The following is a 21,307-nucleotide window of genomic DNA, read 5'->3' on the forward strand; positions in this document are numbered from 1 at the left end:
TTTTTGAGATGGATTCTTGCTCTTTGACCCAGGCTGGAATGCAATGATGTGATCTCAGCTCACTGCAACCTCCACCTCTCAGGTTCAAGCGATTCTCTTGCCTCAGCCTCTTAAGTAACTGGGACTACAGGCATGTGCCACCACGCCTGGCTAATTTTTGTATTTTTAGTAGAGATGGGTTTTCTCCATGTTGGCCAGGCCAGTCTCAAACTCCTGACCTCAGGTGATCCACCCGCCTCAGCCTCCCAAAGTGCTGGGATTACAGGTGTGAGCCACCACGCCCGGCCATATTATTAAGAATCTTTATGCAACTGATGTACGTAAACCATCACATTTAATCTGGCAGCTGCTCTTCTTTCTTAGGATTTCTTTGCATTTATCTGTCTTTTGAAAATGAAAGCTCTTAGGCCGGGCGCGGTGGCTCAAGCCTGTAATCCCAGCACTTTGGGAGGCTGAGGCGGGCGGATCACGAGGTCAGGAGATCGAGACCATCCTGGCTAACACGGTGAAACCCCGTCTCTACTAAAAATACAAAAAATTAGCCGGGCGAGGTGGCAGGCGCCTGTAGTCCCAGCTACTCGGAGAGGCTGAGGCAGGAGAATAGCGTGAACCCCGGGGGGCGGAGCCTGCAGTGAGCCGAGATCGCGCCACTGCACTCCAGCCTGGGCGACAGTGAGACTCTGTCTCAAAAAAAAAAAAAAATGCAGTTCTGATCTTTGTTTACTGGCCAGAAAACTAGAAAAAAAAACAAAAAACAGACTTTTCCATTTACTGGATGTTTGACAAAATAGTCTTTCTGGGCCAAAATCATTGTCATTACTGGTAAGCTTGTTAGAAACTTAGAAACTCAGACTTTATTCCAGATCTTCTGAAAAAATAATCTGCATTAGCAGGATCCTCAGTTTATTGTACACCTTAATATTTTAAAGGTCCCTTCTAACTCAACATGTCTTTATCTGAAAAATATTCACAACTGATTCTGTATGATGCAAATGGAGAACTCAAAAATTTACATGTTTGTGTTCATGCCCTTAATTTTACAGTTTATCATCCAGAAAAGTATTATCTATACACTGATGTTGTGGATCTTACACCACTTTATTTTCTCAGGGGTAGAAAATACATTGGAGAATATTTCCATTTAAGGAATTATTTTGTTGGATAATTTCAGTCTCTTCTATAAGTCAGAACCTGTTCTCTTTACTCTCTCATTTTACCTTGAGTCAAATTATAAATTCTGCCTGTGGCCACTTGGTAAATGTGTGTGTTTGTGTGTGTGTGTGTGTGTTTTTTTTAGGGACCATTGACATTTATGGATGTGGCCATAGAATTCTGTCTGGAGGAGTGGCAATGCCTGGACACTGCACAGCAAAATTTATATAGGACTGTGATGTTAGAGAACTACAGAAACCTGGTCTTCCTGGGTGAGCATAACTTCAATACTCAATTCCTAATATGCCCTAAAGATTTCATTTTTGTTTTCTGTAGACTGTTTTTTGGTAATTTATACTTTGCATTCATGAGTTTCAGATTCCTGTTTTCAAAAAAATTGAGGGGATTTGTTGGTGCACTAAAGAATTTTCTTCAAGATGTTTCATCTTGACCTGAACTTTCCACATTTCTGAGCTGATCTATGTCTTTCACTCCAGATTAGTAGTAATTCCAGAAATTAAGTGGCATAAAATATTGTTGCCCACAACTTAAAATCTAATTGCCAACACTAATTTTTGATTCAGTATTACCAGGTAGTGAAATTAAGAACCTACAAAATAAGATAGTTTCTAAATATATACAAATTTTTGTTAAAGGCCAGGCATGGTGGCTCACTCCTGTAATCCCAGTACTCTGGGAGGCTGAGGCAGGCAGATACCTGAGGTCAGGAGTTTGAGACCAGCCTGACCAACATGGCAAAACCGCATCTCTGCTAAAAATGCAAAAATTAGCCAGATGTGGTGGTTCATGCCGGTAATCCCAGCTACTCAGGAGCCTGAGGCAGGAGAATGGCTTGAACCCAGGAGGTGGAGGTTGCAGTGAGCCGAGGTCGTGCCACTGCACTCCAGCCTGGGCAACAGAGTGACACTGTCTCAAACAAGAAGAAATTTTTGTTAAAAATTAGTATTTTGGGGCCAGGTACGGTGGCTCATGCCTGTAATCCCAGCACTTTGGGAGGCCAAGGCAGGTGGATCACCCTGAGGTTAGGAGTTTGAGACCAGTCTGACCAACATGGCAAAACCCTGTCTCTACTAAAAATACAAAAATTAATCAGGCATGGTGGCACACGCTTGTAATCCCAGCTACTTGGGAGGCTGAGGCATTGGAATTGCTTGAACCCCGGAGGTGGAGATTGCAGTGAGCTGAGATTGCACCACTGTACTTCAGCCTGGGTGACAGATTGAGACTCCATCTCTAAAAAAAAAAAAAAAATTAGTATTTTGGGATTAATGATTAGGATATTCTATCACACCCTTAATACTTGACACATTACTAGGTTAATAATCAGAGAATATGAGCAAGATTCATGTAATTTATTTTTTATTGAAACAGGTATTGCTGTCTCTAAGCCAGACCTGATCACCTGTCTAGAGCAAGAAAAAGAGCCTTGGGAGCCTATGAGGAGACATGAAATGGTAGCCAAACCCCCAGGTAGGTGAGAGTGAAAGTGAATACAACAAACACAGATGAGAAGTCCAGAGGTTAAGGGGAAAGCCAGTCCTTAAAATGTGACTTGGGAAGCTATGTTCCAAAGGAAACAGTTTCTGGGAAGCCTGAGTTTTTTCATTTTGCTTTCACACGGGTATCTTTTGTCTTATGCTTTTACATTCTCTCAGTATTCTTATTTCCCTTTGGTGATCTTCCTTCAAGTTTACCGTGAAAGCCAAAGTCCTCTTCATGACATTTAAGAGACTGAACAATCTGACTGCTTTTCCATTCTTTTGGGGGACACATGAATATCTGCATACTTTTGAGAAACTCTATATTAAACTATTTTTTAAGTTCTTTCTTTGCATCGTGTCTGAAATGTGTGAGTAGTACTTTCTGTTCCATTGGATTTCTTTGTATATTTTCTGCACAGTTCATCCTGTTTTTATTACTATAACCTTTAAATAATTTGAAATTATGAATTATGATGTTTCTTTGCTTTGTTCTTTTTCCTCAAGATGGCTTTGTTCAAAGTTTATTCTAGTTTCATGTATATTTTAGAATCGCATTGTCCATTACTGTGAAAAAAGTCCCACTGGAATTTTGATAGAAAGTTTATTAAAGTTATAGATCACTTTGGATACCATGGCTTTTTTTTTTTTTTTTTTTTTTTAACACAGAAGTTTGCTCTGTCACCCAGGCTGGAGTACAGTGGCACGATCTCGGCTCACTGCAACCTCTGCCTCCTCTCTCAGCCTCCTGAGTAGATGGGATTACAGGCCCGTGCCACCATGCCTGGCTAATTTTTGTGTTTTTAGTAGAGACAGGGTTTCGCCGTGTTTGGCCAGGTTGGTCCCAAACTCCTGACCTCAGGTGATCTGTCTGCCTTGGCCTCCCAAACTTTTGGGATTACAGGCATGAGCCACCACACCTGGCATGTAGTGGAGAGGGGTCGTAGCTTGGTCACAAGGCTGTTGGTTCTGCACTAGGGTCCACTTTTAGTTGGCTTGTTACAAGGGGCTTGGGTAGTTGTAATTTCCATTTTGTTTTTGGACTTTCCTCTGTAGGGCAGAACACTAGGGCAGTTTTTTGCAGTCGGGTCTGCATATGGTGGGCTTTATGGTTGTGGATGAGTGCGGCTTTCACTGAGTACCAGAGAGGATTTCCCCAGGTAACTGTGTGGGTTTCTAATTAGGCAGAACTGGCCATAAACCGTGGCTCAGGAAGCTGGAACAGTCATTTAAATGCTTCAGGGTCCACAGTAAAGGCCTGCATCGCTATAAACCAGTATCTTCCTCCAGGCCTTTTGAAGAACAGGACCTCTCCCAGACTGTGGCTGGAAGCAGTTTGGGATGGTTACAGAGTAAGTTCAGAATTTTCTGTGGGACCAAGTTGGGTAGGCCATTTTCTGGTCCGTAGTTAAGAACAGGGGTCCCGTAGTTTGCCACCTGAATGAGAGCCTGCCTTCTGAAAAAGAAAACTCCTTAATCTTGGGCTTTATGAGAGTTTTACAGCTGCCTCCCTGGATCTCAAAGCTCTTTTAAAGGAACTTATTTTTGAGATGGGGTCTTGCTACATAACCCAGCCCAATCTTAAAATCCTGGCCTGAAGCAATTCTACCTCAACGTACCACGTAGCTGTCATTGCAAGTGTGAGCCATGATACCTGGCTCTCATAAAGGCATTTTTGTCTAGGATGGCTGACAAATTTTCTTGCTCTGCGGGGATAAGCAAGTAGGGCACCTTTTATTTTTCCATCTTACTGTTGTCACTCTCCCTATATGTTTTTAGTTTTTATGTTATTTTGTTTTGTTTTATTTTGTTTTATTTTATTGAGTCAGAGTCTCGCTCTGTTGCCCAGGCTGGAGTGCAATTGCACAATGTCAGCTCATTGCAACCTCCACTTCCCATTTTCAACTGATTCTGCTGCCTCAGCCTCCCAAGTACCTGAGGTTACAGGTGTCCCCCATCACACCTGGCTAATTTTTTTGTATTTTAAGTAGAGATGGGATTTCAACATGTTGGTCAGGTTGGTTTAAAACTTCTGACCTCAAATGATCCACCCATCTCAGCCTCTCAAAGTGCTGGGATTACAGGCATGAGCCACCGTGCCTGATCCAGTTTCTATTTTTTATTTCCAAATTTGTCTGTAATTTTGGATTCAGACATTTAGGACAATTATACTAGAATTTACATATTATGTCTGAAGTAAATTAGATAATTAGTAAGCACTCCATATTTACTAATATAGTTATAAATTTAAGTTTGCTGTAGGTAAAAGAGAATGATAAGATTTGTACCTACTTTTGTACCCTAATTCTAAATAATATAATTTATTCCCAAATATTTGTTTTATATATCAGAGGCTCTAACCGTATTCTGCAATATATATATATGTAATTTAGTTGTAAGGCTATTCTTTGCCTCTAAAGTTGGATTACAGCAGTTTCACTTTTTGTAAGTATAGCATCTATTTAAAATATAAAAATTATCTGTAGTTTCTTTTAAATGTTTATTAAAAGTTTCTCATTAGAATCTTGTATTTATGATTATACTGCATTTTCTCTAAAATTTTACTGCTGTACAGTTCATGCCAATGATGCAAAAGTACAAAGTTACTGTCAAATATTGTAGTTATCTAAACAAATTCTTCTTTAATGGTGCATCAATGTTGCATACCAGATTTTTTTTTTTTTTTTTTTGAAACGGAGTTTCACTCTTGTTGCCCAAGCTGGACTGCAATGGCATGATCTCGGCTCACTGCAACCTCCGCCCCTCCAGGTTCCAGCGATTCTCCTGTCTCAGCCTCTTGAGTAGCTGGGATTATAGGCGTTTGCCATCATGCCCAGCTAATTTTTGTATTTTTAGTAGAGACGGGGTTTCATCATATTGGTCAGGCTGGTCTTGAATTTCTGACCTCAGGTGATCCACCTGCCTCGGCCTCCCAAAGTGCTGGGATTACAGGCTTGAGCCACTATGCCTGGCCTTGCATACCAGATTTTATGAGTAAACATTTCTCTTATTATTGTTTTCCAGTTTCATATTAGTGTATTTCTTCAGTGTAGGTTTCTTAACATCAGTTTATTGTGTTTTTTGGTTTTACCTATGTATTATAATTTCAGACAATTTTCAATTCTGTACGCTTTAAGTCAATATGGGATTTAATTAAGAGATAAATCACTGGTCGGGCATGGTGGCTCATGCCCACAATCCCAGCACTTTGAGAGGCTGAGGCAGGTGGATCACAAGGTCAGGAGATGAGACCATCCTGGCTAACACGGTGAAACCCTGTCTCTACTAAAAATACAAAAAAATTAGCCAGGCGTGGTGGTACATACCTGTAGTCCCAGCTACTCGGGAGGCTGAAGCAGGAGAATCACTGAAACCCGGGAAGCAGAGATTGCAGTGAGCCAGATCATGCCGTTACACTCCAGCCTGGGTGACAGAGCAAGATTCCATCTCAGGAAAGGAAAAAAAAAAAAAAAAAAGATCAATCACCAAATGTCTATCACAATCATATTATATGTGTGTGTGTGTTTATAAATATATGACCCCAATTTTGGTTAAAGCTTATCTTGTATATATTATTTTTTAGCTAATTTTTAATGGTCATTTTATCTTCTCTAAGTGAGTAGTCATGGAAATAGTCTATTTTCACCATGTGTTTAATGATGAATGTATATTTTCTTTGTATGAGAGAAACACTTTTGTAATTTGAGGGTAATTTTTAAAAAGGTTTATAATGCTGTATTTTTTTGAGTTTTTTTTAATGTTAGTGTGGTAAAAACACGTAACATGAAATTTACCATCTTAAATCTATTGAAGTGTACATTTCAGGCATGGTGGTGACTCACATCTGTAATCCCAGGATTTTGGGAGGCCAAGACAGATGGATTGCTTCAGGCCAAAGTTTGAGACTAGTCTGGGCAATATATGGAGATTCCCTCTCTACAAATAATTTTTGAAAATAGCCAGGCATGGTGGTGTGCACCCGTGGTACAAGCTTTTTGGGAGATTGAGGGGGAAGGATTACATGAGCTTTGAAGTTAGAGTCTACAGCAAGCCATAATTGCACCACTGTACTTCAGCTTGGGTGACAAAGTGAGACCCTGTCTTAAAAAAAAAAAAAAAAAAGTACATTTCAGGCATGATAAAAATATTTACATTGTTATTCAAAAAACTTCTAGAAATTTTACACCTGTGAAACTAAATACACATTAAGTAACAAGTGCTCATTTTGCCCTCTTTTCAGCCCTTGAGAAACACCCTTTTACTTGCTGATTTTATGAGTGTGACTACTTAAGATATCTCAAATAAGTTGAGTCATATGGTATCCATAATTTTGTTACTTGCTAATTTCAGGTGACATAATATTCTCAAAATTTATCTTAAAATGAGGCAAGATTTTCTATTTGAAGGCTGAATAATATTACATTGTAGGTATATGTTACATTTTTTGATGTATTTATAAATCAAGGGACATCTAAGTTTCTTCAGCCTTTTGGCTTTTGTGCATACTGATACAAAAAATATGGATGTTAGCTGGGCGCAGTGGCTCACGCTTGTAATCCCAGCACTTTGGGAGGCTGAGGCGGGCGGATCACGAGGTCAGGAGATCGAGACCATGGTGAAACCCCATCTCTACTAAAAATACAAAAAATTATCCGGGCATGGTGGCGGGCGCCTGTAGTCCCAGCTACTCGGAGAGGCTGAGGCAGGAGAATGGCGTGAACCCGGGAGGCGGAGCTTGCAGTGAGCTGAGATCGTGCCACTGCACTCCAGCCTGGGCGACAGAGCAAGACTCCGTCTCAAAAAAAAAAAAAAAAAAAAATATGGATGTTCATATGTCATTCAGGTCCTGCATTTTCTGTTATGAATATAGATTCATAAATGAGATTTTTGTATTTGATGATTTCATTTTTAATTATTTGAGAAACATTTATAACTTTTTTTTTTTTTGACACAGAGTTTCGCTCTTGTCGCCCAGGCTGGAGTCCAATGGCATGATGTCAGTTCACTGCAACCTCTGCCTCCTGGGTTCAAGCGATTCTTCTGCCTCAGCTTCCTGAGTAGCTGGGATTACAGGCATGTGCCACCATGCCTGGTTAATTTTGTATTTTTAGTAGAGATGGAGTTATTCCATGTTGGTCAGGCTGGTCTCGAACTTCCGACCTCAGGCGATCTGCCTGCCTCGGCCTCCTTGTTTTCCACCAACAGTCAACATAGTTTTTTTTTTTTTTTTTTAATTTGTAGTTTTTTATTCTTTTTTTTTTTTTTTTGAGATGGAGTCTCACTCTGTCACCTAGACTGAAGTGCAGTGATTCGTTCTCGTGTCCCAGGTTCAAACAATTCTCCTGCCTCAGTCTCAGGGTAGCTGAGATTACAGGCACCCACCACTATGCCCGGCTAATTTTTGTGTTTTTAGTAGAGATGGGGTTTTGCCATATTGGCCAGGCTGAGCTCGAACTCCTGAACTATGGTGATTCACCTGTCTCAGCATCCCAAAGCACTGGGATTAAAGATGTGAGCCACTGTACCTACCTGGATGGTTTTATTTTTATTGCATCATCAACTGATTTTGTATTTTTAAAAATTTTATAGTAGCCATTCTAAATGGGTGTAAGGTGATTTTGTTTTTCATTGTGATTTTTATGCATTTTTCTACAAATTGTAATTTCGTGTCTTTTTAAATGCTTCTTCCTATTTGTGTATATTTTTGGTAAAAATTTAGTTCAATTATTTGTCCATTTCCAAATCAGATTATTCAACTTTATTGTTAGTTTTAAGAGTTGTTTATAGGCCAGGCGCAGTGGCTCACGACTATAATTCCAGCATCTTGGGAGGCTGAGGCAGGTGGATCACGAGGTCAGGAGATTGAGAACATGGTGAAAGCCTGTCTCTACTAAAAATATAAAAAATTAGCCAGGTGTGATGGTGCACGCCTATAATCCCAGCTACTCGGGAGGCCAAGACAGAAGAATGGTGTGAACCCGGGAGACAGAGTGTGCAGTGAGCCGAGAACATGCCGCAGCTACTAGGGAGGCTGAGGCAGGAGAATTGCTAGAACCCAAGGCAGAGCTTTCAGTGAGCCAAGATCGTGCCACTGCACTCCAGCCTGGGCGACAGAGTGAGACTCCGTCTCAAAAAAAAAAGTTGTTTATATATTATGAATATTAATGAATATCACATGTGATTTACAAATACTTTCACTCATTTTCTAGGAGGCATTGTCTCTCTATTGAATGTTCTTTGATGTACAGAAATTTCGAGGTATAGTGTAGTTAAATTTTTCTGTTCTTTTCTTTGTTGTTCATGCATTTAAGGTTGTATCTAAGAAAATGGTGCCAAGACCAGTGTCATGTCTTTTCTCCACATTTCTTTTTAAAAGATTTGTTAGTTCCTTTTTTCTGTATATGTGTTTGATTTAAAATATTTGTATATATAATTCAAGAAAATTATCCAGCTTTATTAGTGTTGGTATCCACGTTTCAACATCGTTTTTTTTTTTTGAGACGGAGTCTTGCTCTGTCACCCAGGCTGGAGTGCAGTGGCACGATCTTGGCTCACTGCAAGCTCCGCCTCCCGGGTTCACGCCATTCTCCTGCCTCAGCCTCTCCAAGTAGCTGGGACTACAGGCGCCCGCCACCATGCCCGGCTAATTTTTTGTATTTTTAGTAGAGACGGGGTTTCACCGTGGTCTCAATCTCCTGACCTCGTGATCTGCCCGCCTTGGCCCCCCAAAGTGCTAGGATTACAAGCATGAGCCACCATGCCCGGCCTCAACATCATTTTTTGAAGAGATTTTTTTTTTTCTATTGCTTATTCATGGCAACTTTGTAGAAGTTCATTTGATCATATACAGAAGGGTTCATTTTAGGGCTCTTTATTCTGTTCTTTCATCTACTTATCTGTCTTTGTGTCAGTACCACATTGTTATTGTAGCTTTTAATATGTTTTGAAATCAGAAAGTATAATGCCTCTTTATTGTTTTCATGTGCTTGGCTATAGTTTTTTTTTTTTTGGAGACAGAGTCTCGCTCTGTCGCCCAGGCTGGAGTGCAGTGGCACGATCTTGGCTCACTGAAAGCTCTGCCTCTCGGGTTCTAGTAATTCTCCTGCCTCAGCCTCCCGAGTAGCTGGGATTACAGGCACACACAGCTATGCCCAGCTAATTTTTTGTATTTTAGTAGAGACAGGGTTTCACCATGTTGCCCAGGCTGGTCTCAAACTCCTGAGCTCAGCAGGAAATCCACCCGCCTTGGCCTCCCAAAGTGCTAGGATTACAAGTGTGAGCCACCATGCCTGGCTTGGCTATAGTTTTTAATCAAATTTTAAAATTGTGAAGCATATTTAAATTGTATTATTGAGTTTTATGTAGAGATTATATTGAATTAGTTCACCACTGTAGCTTGTATTGACGACTTTGGAAAAGTTAAATTCTTCAGTCCTTGAGCAAGAATATGTTGAAGAGTGTGTTTTATTTTGATATATTTTTGGATTTGCCAGTTTTGCTTTTAATTCCTAGTTTTATGCAATTTTGGTCGAAAAACACAGTGTATATAATTTTGGTCTTCTTAAATTTATTTGTCGTTGTTGTTATTGTTGTTGTTTTGAGACAGGATCTTATTCTTGCCCAGGCTGGAGTGCAGTGACATGATTTAGGCTCACTGCAGCCTCAATCTCCTGGGCTCAAGTCAACCTTAGCCCCTTAAGTAGCTGGATGTACAGACATGCACTACCATCCCTGGCTCATTTTTTATTATTATTTGTAGAGACAGTGTCTCGCTATGTTGCCCTGGCTGGTCTCAAACTTGTAGCCCCAAGTGATCCTCCTACTTTTGTTTCCAAAATTTTAGGATTATAGGCATAAGCAACTGCACCCAGCTGGTATTCTTAAATTTAATAAGACCTGGTATTTATCCTAGCAGAATACACAAGGTGCAAAGAAGAATATTGTGTATTCTCTTGCTTTTTACTGGAAAGGTTTGTATGAGTCTGTTAAGTCTACTTTGTCTGTGGTATGGTTTTGATGTCCGTGTTTCCAAACCTCATGCTGCAATGTAATCTTCAGTGTTGGATGTGGGACCTGGAAAGAGGTATTTTTGTCACGGAGGTGATTTCCTCATGAATGACTTGGCACCATCGTCTTCGTAATAAGAAAGTTTACACTCTGTTAATTGAAAAGAGAGCTGGTTCATTAAAGGAACCTGGCTCCTTCACCTCACACTTTCTCTGTCTATTACCATGTGATATTTCCAGTTACTCTTTGCCTTCTACCGTAACAGTAAGCTTCCTGAGACTCTCACCAGAAACAGATGCTGGCACACACTTCTTGTACAGTCTGCCAAACTGTGAGCAAAGTATACCTTTTTTCTTTATAAATTATCCACTCTCAGGTATTCCGCTATATGCGAAATAATTGGAGTTGGCAATTTACTTCTAAAGGCACTATGTTATGTTGGAGAGCAGAAAAAGCTGTGTTGGGTAAATGTAACCAATTTATATTTTCCTTCTGTGTGGCTCTTTGCATTGGGCTCACCTGGGGCACTGCACACACTTATTTATAAATTTTTCACTGATGCATTTTGATCAGTATGTTTTTGTTACATTTATATGTCTGTAAATAAATTAGGGCCTGTGGTATTTTTCTATGACACCTTGCTTATGTAGCTTGTGTGATTTTATATGTTATGTAAAGTATATTTATCTCTGAGTCTAGCAAGTGGAATAATTTGTTATTTTTATTTTTTTCAGTTATGTGTTCTCATTTTACCCAAGACTTTTGGCCACAGCAGCATATAAAAGATCATTGCCAAAAAGTGACACTGAGAAGATATAAAAACTGTGAACATAAAAATGTACATTTAAAAAAAGACCGTAAAAGTGTGGATGAGTGTAAGGTGCACAGAGGAGGTTATAATGGATTTAACCAATGTTTGCCAGCTACCCAGAGCAAAATATTTCTATTTGATAAATGTGTGAAAACCTTTCATAAATTTTCAAATTCAAACAGACATAAGATAAGCCATACTGAAAAAAAACTTTTCAAATGCAAAGAATGTGGCAAATCATTTTGCATGCTTCCACATCTAGCTCAACATAAAATAATTCATACCAGAGTGAATTTCTGCAAATGTGAAAAATGTGGAAAAGCTTTTAACTGCCCTTCAATCATCACTAAACACAAGAGAATTAATACTGGAGAGAAACCCTACACATGTGAAGAATGTGGCAAAGTCTTTAACTGGTCCTCACGTCTTACTACACATAAAAAATTTTATACTGGATACAAACTCTACAAATGTGAAGAATGTGGCAAAGTTTTTAACAAGTCCTCAATCCTTACTACCCATAAGATGATTTGCACTGGAGAGAAATTCTACAAATGTAAAGAATGTGCCAAAGCTTTTAACCAATCCTCAAACCTTACTGAACATAAGAAAATTCATCCTGGAGAGAAACCTTACAAATGTGAAGAATGTGGCAAAGCTTTTAACTGGCCCTCAACTCTTACTAAACATAAGAGAATTCATACTGGAGAGAAACCCTACAAATGTGAAGAATGTGGCAAAGCCTTTAACCAGTTCTCAAACCTTACGACACATAAGAGAATCCATACTGCAGAGAAATTCTATAAATGTACAGAATGTGGTGAAGCTTTTAGCCGGTCCTCAAACCTTACTAAACATAAGAAAATTCATACTGAAAAGAAACCCTACAAATGTGAAGAATGTGGCAAAGCTTTTAGATGGTCCTCAAAGCTTACTGAACATAAGTTAACTCATACTGGAGAGAAACCCTACAAATGTGAAGAATGTGGCAAAGCCTTTAACTGGCCCTCAACCCTTACTAAACATAACAGAATTCATACTGGAGAGAAACCCTACAAATGTGAAGTATGTGGCAAAGCCTTTAACCAGTTCTCAAACCTTACTACACATAAGAGAATTCATACTGCAGAGAAACCCTACAAATGTGAAGAATGTGGCAAAGCTTTTAGCCGGTCCTCAAACCTTACTAAGCATAAGAAAATTCACATTGAAAAGAAACCCTACAAATGTGAAGAATGTGGCAAAGCTTTTAAGTGGTCCTCAAAGCTTACTGAACATAAGATAACTCATACTGGAGAGAAACCCTACAAATGTGAAGAATGCGGCAAAGCTTTTAACCATTTCTCAATCCTTACCAAACATAAGAGGATTCATACTGGAGAGAAACCCTACAAGTGTGAAGAATGTGGCAGAGCTTTTACCCAATCCTCAAACCTTACTACACATAAGAAAATTCATACTGGAGAGAAATTCTACAAATGTGAAGAATGTGGCAAAGCTTTTACCCAATCTTCAAACCTTACTACACATAAAAAAATTCATACTGGAGGAAAACCCTACAAATGTGAAGCATGTGGCAAAGCTTTTAACCAGTTCTCAACTCTTACTAAACATAAGATAATTCACACTGAGGAGAAACCCTACAAATGTGAAAAATGTGGCAAAGCCTTTAAGTGGTCCTCAACCCTTACTAAACATAAGATAATTCATACTGGAGAGAAACCCTACAAATGTGAAGAATGTGGCAAAGCTTTTAAACTGTCCTCAACTCTTTCTACACATAAGATTATTCATACTGGAGAGAAACCCTACAAATGTGAAAAATGTGGCAAAGCTTTTAACCGATCCTCAAACCTTATTGAACATAAGAAAATTCATACTGGAGAGCAACCCTACAAATGTGAAGAATGTGGCAAAGCATTTAACTATTCCTCACACCTTAATACACATAAGAGAATTCATACTAAAGAGCAACCCTACAAATGCAAAGAATGTGGCAAAGCTTTCAACCAATATTCAAACCTTACTACCCATAACAAAATTCATACTGGAGAGAAACTCTACAAACCTGAAGATGTAACAGTGATTTTGACAACACCTCAAACTTTTTCAAACATAAAATAAATTATACTGGTGAGAAATTCTAGAAATGTAAAGAATGTGACAAAGGCTTTACATGGTTGTCACACTTGATTGTAGATAAGATAATTTATATTGGAGTAAACTTCTACAAGTATGAAGAATGTGGCAAAACTTTTAATTAATGTTCACACCTTATTGCACAGGAAAGAATTTTTACTGGAAAAACGTGTATACACAAAGAATGTGGAAAAGCCATTAATATGTGCTCATATCTTACTCAACATCAGAGAGTCTGTACTTAATAAAACCATTATAGATGCAACTAGTGTCAAAATATCTTTCAGAAAATAGAAGCCTTTAAAGTGAAGAAGATAATTCATTCTGAAGACAAACATTACAAATATTAAGAGGGTTGTAGTACCATTACTTGCATCGCAGATCTTATTGTACACATTTTGTACTAAAGAAAACCCTGAAGCAGTTGCTCAAATACTGTTCAACATCAGAAAATTTATATTAGAAAAAAACCCTGGAAAATGTAATAAATTTGTAAAAACAGTTTTGAAAAACTACAGCTTATAAAACATGAGGGTCTATAATATTCGATTGATAGTACAAAGTTTGTTCAACATCAGGGAATTTATATTGGAGAAAAACCCTACAAATGTAATCAGTTTGGAAAAACATTTTTTTAAAAACCACAGCATAGAAAACACCAGAGTGTTCATATTAAAATATGTTTTTGCAGATGCAGTAAAAATGAAAAAAATTTAATCCGAAATTAAGTTTATGTAAATATCTGAGAATACACAGTAGAAATATCTAAGGCACGGACATTTCAGACATTACACTAAATCAGTGCTAAGTACAGAAAACAACACTAAATAAAACTTGGTGGATAAATTATTTGTATATAACATTAAAAGAAGTAGAAGATTGGCCAGGCGCGGTGGCTCACACTTGTAATCCCAGCACTTTGGGAGGCCAAGGCAGGCGAATCACGAGGTCAGGAGATCAAGACCACGGTGAAACTCCGTCTCTACTAAAAAAATACAAAAAATTAGCCGGGCGTGGTGGCGGGCGCCTGTAGTCCCAGCTACTCGGAGAGGCTGAGGCAGGAGAATGGCGTGAACCCGGGAGGCGGAGCTTACAGTGAGCCGAGATCGCGCCACTGCACTCCAGTCTGGGCAGCAGAGCGAGACTCTGTCTCAAAAAAAAAAAAAAAAGAAGATTTTCAGAGTTATAATTACAATTAAAGTATACTTTTATCTTGAAAAAATTACTGATTTTTAAATTAGTGAATAATGATGTAATTAAACTCTCACATAACTTTATGCTCTTTTTTCATTCCTGCTATATTCACATGTGAAAGCATGTGACCAATTGTTGCTGCATCAAAGATGTGAGAGATTCTTTTATTAGGTGGGCATTATTTAAAACATTTTTTATGGAACAGTAAGGATATTAAAGTGTAAGATGCAGCCAGGCATGGTAGCTCATGCCTATAATCCCAGCACTTTGGGAGGCTGAGGCTGGTGGATCACCTGAGGTCAGGAGTTTGAGACCAGCCTGACTAACATGGTGAAACCCTGTCTTTACTAAAAATACAAAAATTTGCCAGGCACCTATAATCCCAGCTACTTCAAAGGCTGGAGCAGGAGAATCACTTGAACGTGGGAAGTGGAGGTCTCAGCCGAAATCATACCCTTGCACTCCAACCTGGGCAACAAAAGTCAAACTCCATCTCAAAAAAAAAAAAAAAAATGTAAGATGCATGATGAAAATATAACTGGAGAGGCTCTTTGTGGTTAACTTATAAAGGAGTGATGCAGGAGGTAGGTTTTCAGAGTAATATTCTTCTGCATTATAGTGAGAAAACAAGTTTTTTATTTTAGTTAAAATTGGTTAAATTAGGAAGTCATTTTACTTATTGTAATTTTATGTAATTAAATAAAGTACATTTTTAAATTTTTAGATTACATGGAAACATAACTTTTAAAAAAATGTGTTAAGACCATTGTACATTCAATGAAGCATTATTATGCTTCTAACTTTAACCTGTTCCACCTTACTCAAGGGTGTATGTAAAAGATAGTAACAGTATACTATTTGGTAACATAATGGACTAACATTTCTAGTAATCTATTTCACCAGTGGCTTTCAACTGCAAATAAGTTAAAGAATATTTTTCTATAGGTTAAATATTCCTTTTTGTCTTATTTAAACTTACTGTTCTTAATTTCTGTGGGTACATAGTATGATTTTAATTATTTTATTCTTTGTGCTATTCATAATTTTTTTTTGTTTGGTGTTTTTTTTTTGTTTGTTTGTTTTTGAGACGGAGTCTCACTCTCGCCCAGGCTGGAGTGCAGTGGCATGATCTCAGCTCACGGCAAGCTCCGCCTCCCAGGTTCACGCCATTCTCCTGCCTCAGCCTCCCAAGTAGCTGGGACTACAGGTGCCCAGTACTTGTTTGGGTTTTTCTTTTGGAGACGGATTCTGGCTCTGTCACCCAGGCTGGAGTACAGTGGCATGATCTCGGCTCACTGCAACCTCCACCTCCCCGGTTCAAGGGATTCTCCTGCCTCAGCCTCCCAAATAGCTGGGATTACAGGCGTCCACCATCACACCAGGCTAATTTTTGTATTTTTAGTAGAGATGGAGTTTCACCATGTTGGCCAGGATGGTCTCGATCTTCTGACCTCGTGATCTGCCTGCCTCAGCCTCTCAGAGTTCTGGGACCACAGGCATGAGCCACTGCACCTGGCCAAATGTGTATATATTTATGCAATATATGACATGTTTTGATACAGGCATATAACATGTATTAGTCACATCAGGATAAAGTATCCATTACCTTCAGCATTTATCCTTTGTATTACAAGCCAATTCTACACTTCATTATTTTAATGTACAATGAAATTGTTATTGACTACAGGGTCATTTTAATTATAAAAATTATATAGAAGTATAAATAAAATCCATACATTCCTGAGTCATGAATAAACATTGTTATATATTTTTCTTTGAATATGTGGCCACTCTGCCTGAAACACATAGTTTTAGTTTCGACTTACATAGGGTTAAATATACATTACTCTAAAGATAAACCTTAGGTGTAAGAAAATTATGGAGTAAGTAACTGTTCTTGTGAGTATGAGTTTGTACCTATTTTAGGAAGAAAAAATCAATATTGAAGCAAAACAAGTAATTTTAATAAGGTGACTAATTTACTAGAAAACTAAAAACCTCAAAAATGCTGAAAGGAAATCTATACTGTCTGCTTTCTATTGAATTCATTACTGTAAGATCTTATGGTTTATGGTTCACAATCTCGCCATGCAAACTTTTTTTTTACTTGCTTGGTACTCATGCTAGACCCATAATTTTTTTATTATTTTTTCTTTTATAGTTCATGAGGTATTAGGTAAGCTCACTGGGGATTATAAGAATGATTTTTATGAAATTTAGTTGTGCACACAAAATAATTTTTAGGTGCAATTCCACAATTAGTGTTTTAAGTTACATTTAGTTAGGACATTTGATTTTGTTTATTTAATTGGAGACTTCTATATAAACCTACTTTAGTTATTGTTCATTTCACTTTCTATAATTGACATATGTAAATTTATTGAGCTAATTAGTTCAGGTAAATACTAGGGAGGCTTCATAAGTTCTGAAGTTTTTTTGTTCCGTTTTGTTTTGAGACAGATTCTCACTCTGTCACCCAGACTGGAGTGCAGTGGCATGATCTCGGCTCACTGCAACCTCCGCCTCCCAGGTTCAAGCAATTCTCCTGCCTCAGCCTCCTGAGTAGCTGGGACTACAGGCACATACCACACCATGCCCAGCTAATTTTCTGTTTTGTATTTTTAGTAGAGACGAGGTTTCACCGTGTTAGCCAGGATGGTCTCCATCTCCTGACCTTGTGATATGCCCACCTCAGCCTCTCAAAGTGCTAGGATTACAGCCATGAGCCACTGCGCCTGGCCTTATGAGGATGTTTCTATACATAAATGTAGCGAACAAGCATGACAGTGCTTGCTGCGTAACAGATTGTCCATAATAAGCCAAAAATATTTCTGCTGGAGTTAGTTTGTAACTTCAAGTCAGAGACGGAAAATATCGGTGATGAAATAATACTGATTCTTCCTGTGGAGAGAACATTTTCCTCATCTTTAGTAAAAATACAAAAATTAGCTGGTCATGGTGGCACGTGCCTGTAATCCCAGCTACTCAGGAGGCTGAGGCAGGAGAATCACTTGAACCCCAGAGGGAGAGGTTGCAGTGAGCCGAGATCACGCCATTGCACTCCAGCCTGGGTGACAGAGTGAGACTCCATCTCAGAAAAAGCAAAAAACTGAAGTTTTGTAAGCATCCTCAAAGAAATCTACACCTGTTTCCCAAATACTTGCAATTCAAAATTAAATTTCACAGAATCTTTTCACAAAAGTGGGTAGACAGCTGTTTTCTTCAAACTGAGACCTGGACTATAAGGTCTTGATTCTAGCAGATCTGGCAGGACTACCTACAAACCTGCATGCAGGGCTGTGTGAGTGGCTGCTGGAGCACATTGGTGGGCTGAGAAGGGCCATGGAGACATTTATGATCACCAGATGCCTTCAAAGCTGCATTATGCAAATGCTGGGCTTCACTTCCTAATGAGTTCTAGCAGACTAGTGTTTCCACCAGTCCCTGACCCATGCCTTCTGAATCTCCCTTGCCCAGGGTGCCATATTCTAGTTGAACTAATTTGATATTTGTTACAGAAAAAAAGGCAGCAGGTGGATTCCCCTTTCCAGGGCATTAATAATTGGACGCTTGGTGTCTCAGGGTTTATTCTAACCAAGATGACTGACAGTAATGGACACAGTTTTACCTTTACCCAAAAAAGTTTATTTCAAGTGAAACTTTTTTATAAGTTTACTTTATTAAATGTAACTCTAAGAATATAGAGGTTTTTTTAATGACTTCTCAAGAACAGGTGTTGGCAAACTTTTTATAAGAAAGCAGAGAGTAAATGATGTATACTGCACCATGTGGCATTTGCCACATCCACTTACTCAGCCCTGAAGCTCTAAGAGGCTGGAATAAATGAAGAGGCTGGAATAAATGAAGGCAGTGAAGGGGTAGCCAGTGGGGCCTCAGCCAGCAGGCCCATGGCTGCTGCTGGTCCCTGATATGGGGGGAGCCACAAGGGAACACAGCAGGTTATGCAGGACACAGACCCTTGAGTTTGCTGAAGTTTCCCATGGGACCAGGCTCTGCCCCAGAAATGCCACTAACAGTACCCACTCATCGTGAGGGCTGTATGCACATCTTTTGCCTGCTCCCACTCTTTGCCCAGACTGGGGCCTGCTGCTGCCACTGCCAGGGGAACATGGCCACCTGCAGATGAGGTCAGGCAGAGGAAACAGTGTAAGAGTCAGGATTTCAGCAGCTCCCCATGTTTCTACAGGCAGCTTCTTTTTCCAGGAACAGGGTCCTGTTTCCAAGCTAGCATCTGGGATTGTGAGAGTTCTTATGTGCTGCCTGGAAGGTGCTCTTGGCTGCAATTTTGGGCAAGGGTTTTGGGAGGTCTTCAAAGGCACAGGTCTAAACTTCCAAACATAGCAGCTGTGCCTTGGGGTCTTCATGTCACCATTCTGACTGTGGACTTATTCATAATAAGATTTCACATTTTTATAACCTTAAAGAATTTTTATTTTTAATTAAAACTTCCATGCCTTCTGTAATATTTTCAGATACTACATTTGAGGCTATACTGTAAATGTCTTATACTTGTATCTTTTTGTGGCTGTTTGCATGTTTCAATAGTGATGTTTTTATTACTGTAAACATTTTAAGTTTGTGTTTTAGGAGACTTTGACCTATTTGTGGCCTCTTTTTGAGACTCGTGTTTATTGTAGAAAGAGGAATCACAGAGATCCAGGTTTGAGTCAGATCAATCTCCTTTTGCCATCAAGGATTTAACATCAGAGGCTCCAAAAATGTAAAAGCTGATTTAATCTTGAACAAAAAGTGTATGTATTATTAATACAACACAGTAAAATATTTTTGTTCATATTTTGAATAAATTGAAAAGGAAAAAGAAAAAATAGGATTTTTCTCATACTGGCTTTTTCAGGTCTTTTGATTGAAAAACAATCTCCTGTATCAAACAATAAAAGACTATTTATTTTATTTTATTTTTTTCTGAGGCGGGAGTCTCACTCTGTCACCCAGGCTGGAGTGCAGTGGTGCAATCTCCACCTCCCAGGTTCAAGCAATTTTCCTGCCTCAGCCTCCCAAGTAGCTGGGATTACAGGTGCCCACCACCACGCCTGGCTAATTTTAGTATTTTTAGTAGAGACGGGGTTTCACCATATTGGCCAGGCTGGTCTCAATCTCCTGACCTTGTGGTCCACCTGCCTTGGCCTCCCAAAGTACTGGGATTACAGGCGTGAACCACTGCGCCCAGCCCAAGATTTGGTGTTTTTTAAAAAATCTTTTAATTATCACTTTGGCTAAATAAGTGACTATTATTTTATGAGAACTTGTGATTCTGTTTTGGTCAAGTGTTTTAACCCTTTGACATATTTGACAGGCTTTCCAGAATGAAATTTCAGCTTAATAATTGTCTTTTCTTTGACCCTTAACTTTTAGATATTGCAGAGGGCTAATGCAACATCCAGAAGAGTAATCATCAGAATTATTTGATATGTTAAATTACATGGAAAGCATCATAAAATTAAAAATGATGTCTGACCTTCTTCAACTTATATTCTAATAAATGCTATTAGCATTTATTTGAAAATTGTATGAAATTTCTGAGTATATGCTATTAGTCATAATTATGGTTATTATGATAGGTTATTGTAGGACACAGATAAAATCAATTTTTTCATTTGTTTCTTTATAACTTATTTCCACAGTTAATGAATTAATTTTAGCATAGTTTTATGAAAAGATGGAAAGGACTCAGACAAGTTGAGTACAAGTTTCTGATAATTTTACAATCAAACTGTTTAGACTGGGTAGGAAGTGTGAGAATTCTAATGAAGAGAATGACTCTTATGAAACTACTAATCCAGGCAAAACAAAAATTAATTGAACATCATGAAAATACTCTACCACATTTTTATACTAAATTAGCCAGTACTAAAATTGTTTTAGATATGCCATTTGAATAAACTCTGTGGTCCAGGTCAAATTATGTATGATAACTTAGTTATCCGTGCTATGCACCTGAATTGAAGAAACAAACCAGATATTGAAGAGGACGTAAATTTAATGTTATGTGTGGACTCATGGAGAACCTAGACAGCCAACAGCCACTTGTTCATTTCTGAGTTCTTAAAGCTTCCTCTATCAAAATCACTGCATTTAATTACTCATCACAGAAGAGATAAAAAATAAGTTAAACATAAATTGAGAGAGAGAGTGTGTGTGTGTGTGTGTGTGTGTGTGTGTGTGTTTGGTGAGTATTCTAATTACTAAAATAGGCTAGGACCAATTTTTTTTTTTGTCAAACAGAATCCTGAGAAGACAATCAAAACTTCATGTACATTTCTGCTACCCGATGGGCTATTTAAACATTTGTGAAGAAATTTTAGGCCGGGTGCAGTGGCTCACTCCTGTAATCCCAGCACTTTGGGAGGCAGAGGTGAGTAGATCTCTTGAGGTCAGGAGTTTGAGACCAGTCTGGCCAACATGGTGAAACTCTGTCTCTACTAAGAATACAAAATAGCTAGATGTGGTGGCACTCACCTGTAAT

The 21,307-nt window shown here is 38.7% G+C and overlaps 1 protein-coding gene across 1 annotated transcript in view; it reads left to right on the plus strand.

Moving 5' to 3' along the window:
- LOC116478765 (zinc finger protein 43-like) overlaps positions 1 to 14,497 on the plus strand; it is a 32,006-nt gene extending 17,509 nt beyond the window's left edge. Inside the window, 4 exon segments of the mRNA XM_032170265.3 lie at positions 1,298 to 1,424; positions 2,545 to 2,643; positions 11,393 to 13,540; positions 13,543 to 14,497. Of these exon segments, the coding sequence (XP_032026156.1) occupies positions 1,298 to 1,424; positions 2,545 to 2,643; positions 11,393 to 13,540; positions 13,543 to 13,616 (2,448 nt within the window). The 3' untranslated portion in view covers positions 13,617 to 14,497.
- Positions 14,498 to 21,307: the final 6,810 nt, after the last annotated feature.

This window comes from Hylobates moloch, unplaced genomic scaffold (genome assembly GCF_009828535.3).
Source record: "Hylobates moloch isolate HMO894 unplaced genomic scaffold, HMol_V3 SCAFFOLD_12, whole genome shotgun sequence".
NCBI lineage: Eukaryota > Metazoa > Chordata > Mammalia > Primates > Hylobatidae > Hylobates > Hylobates moloch.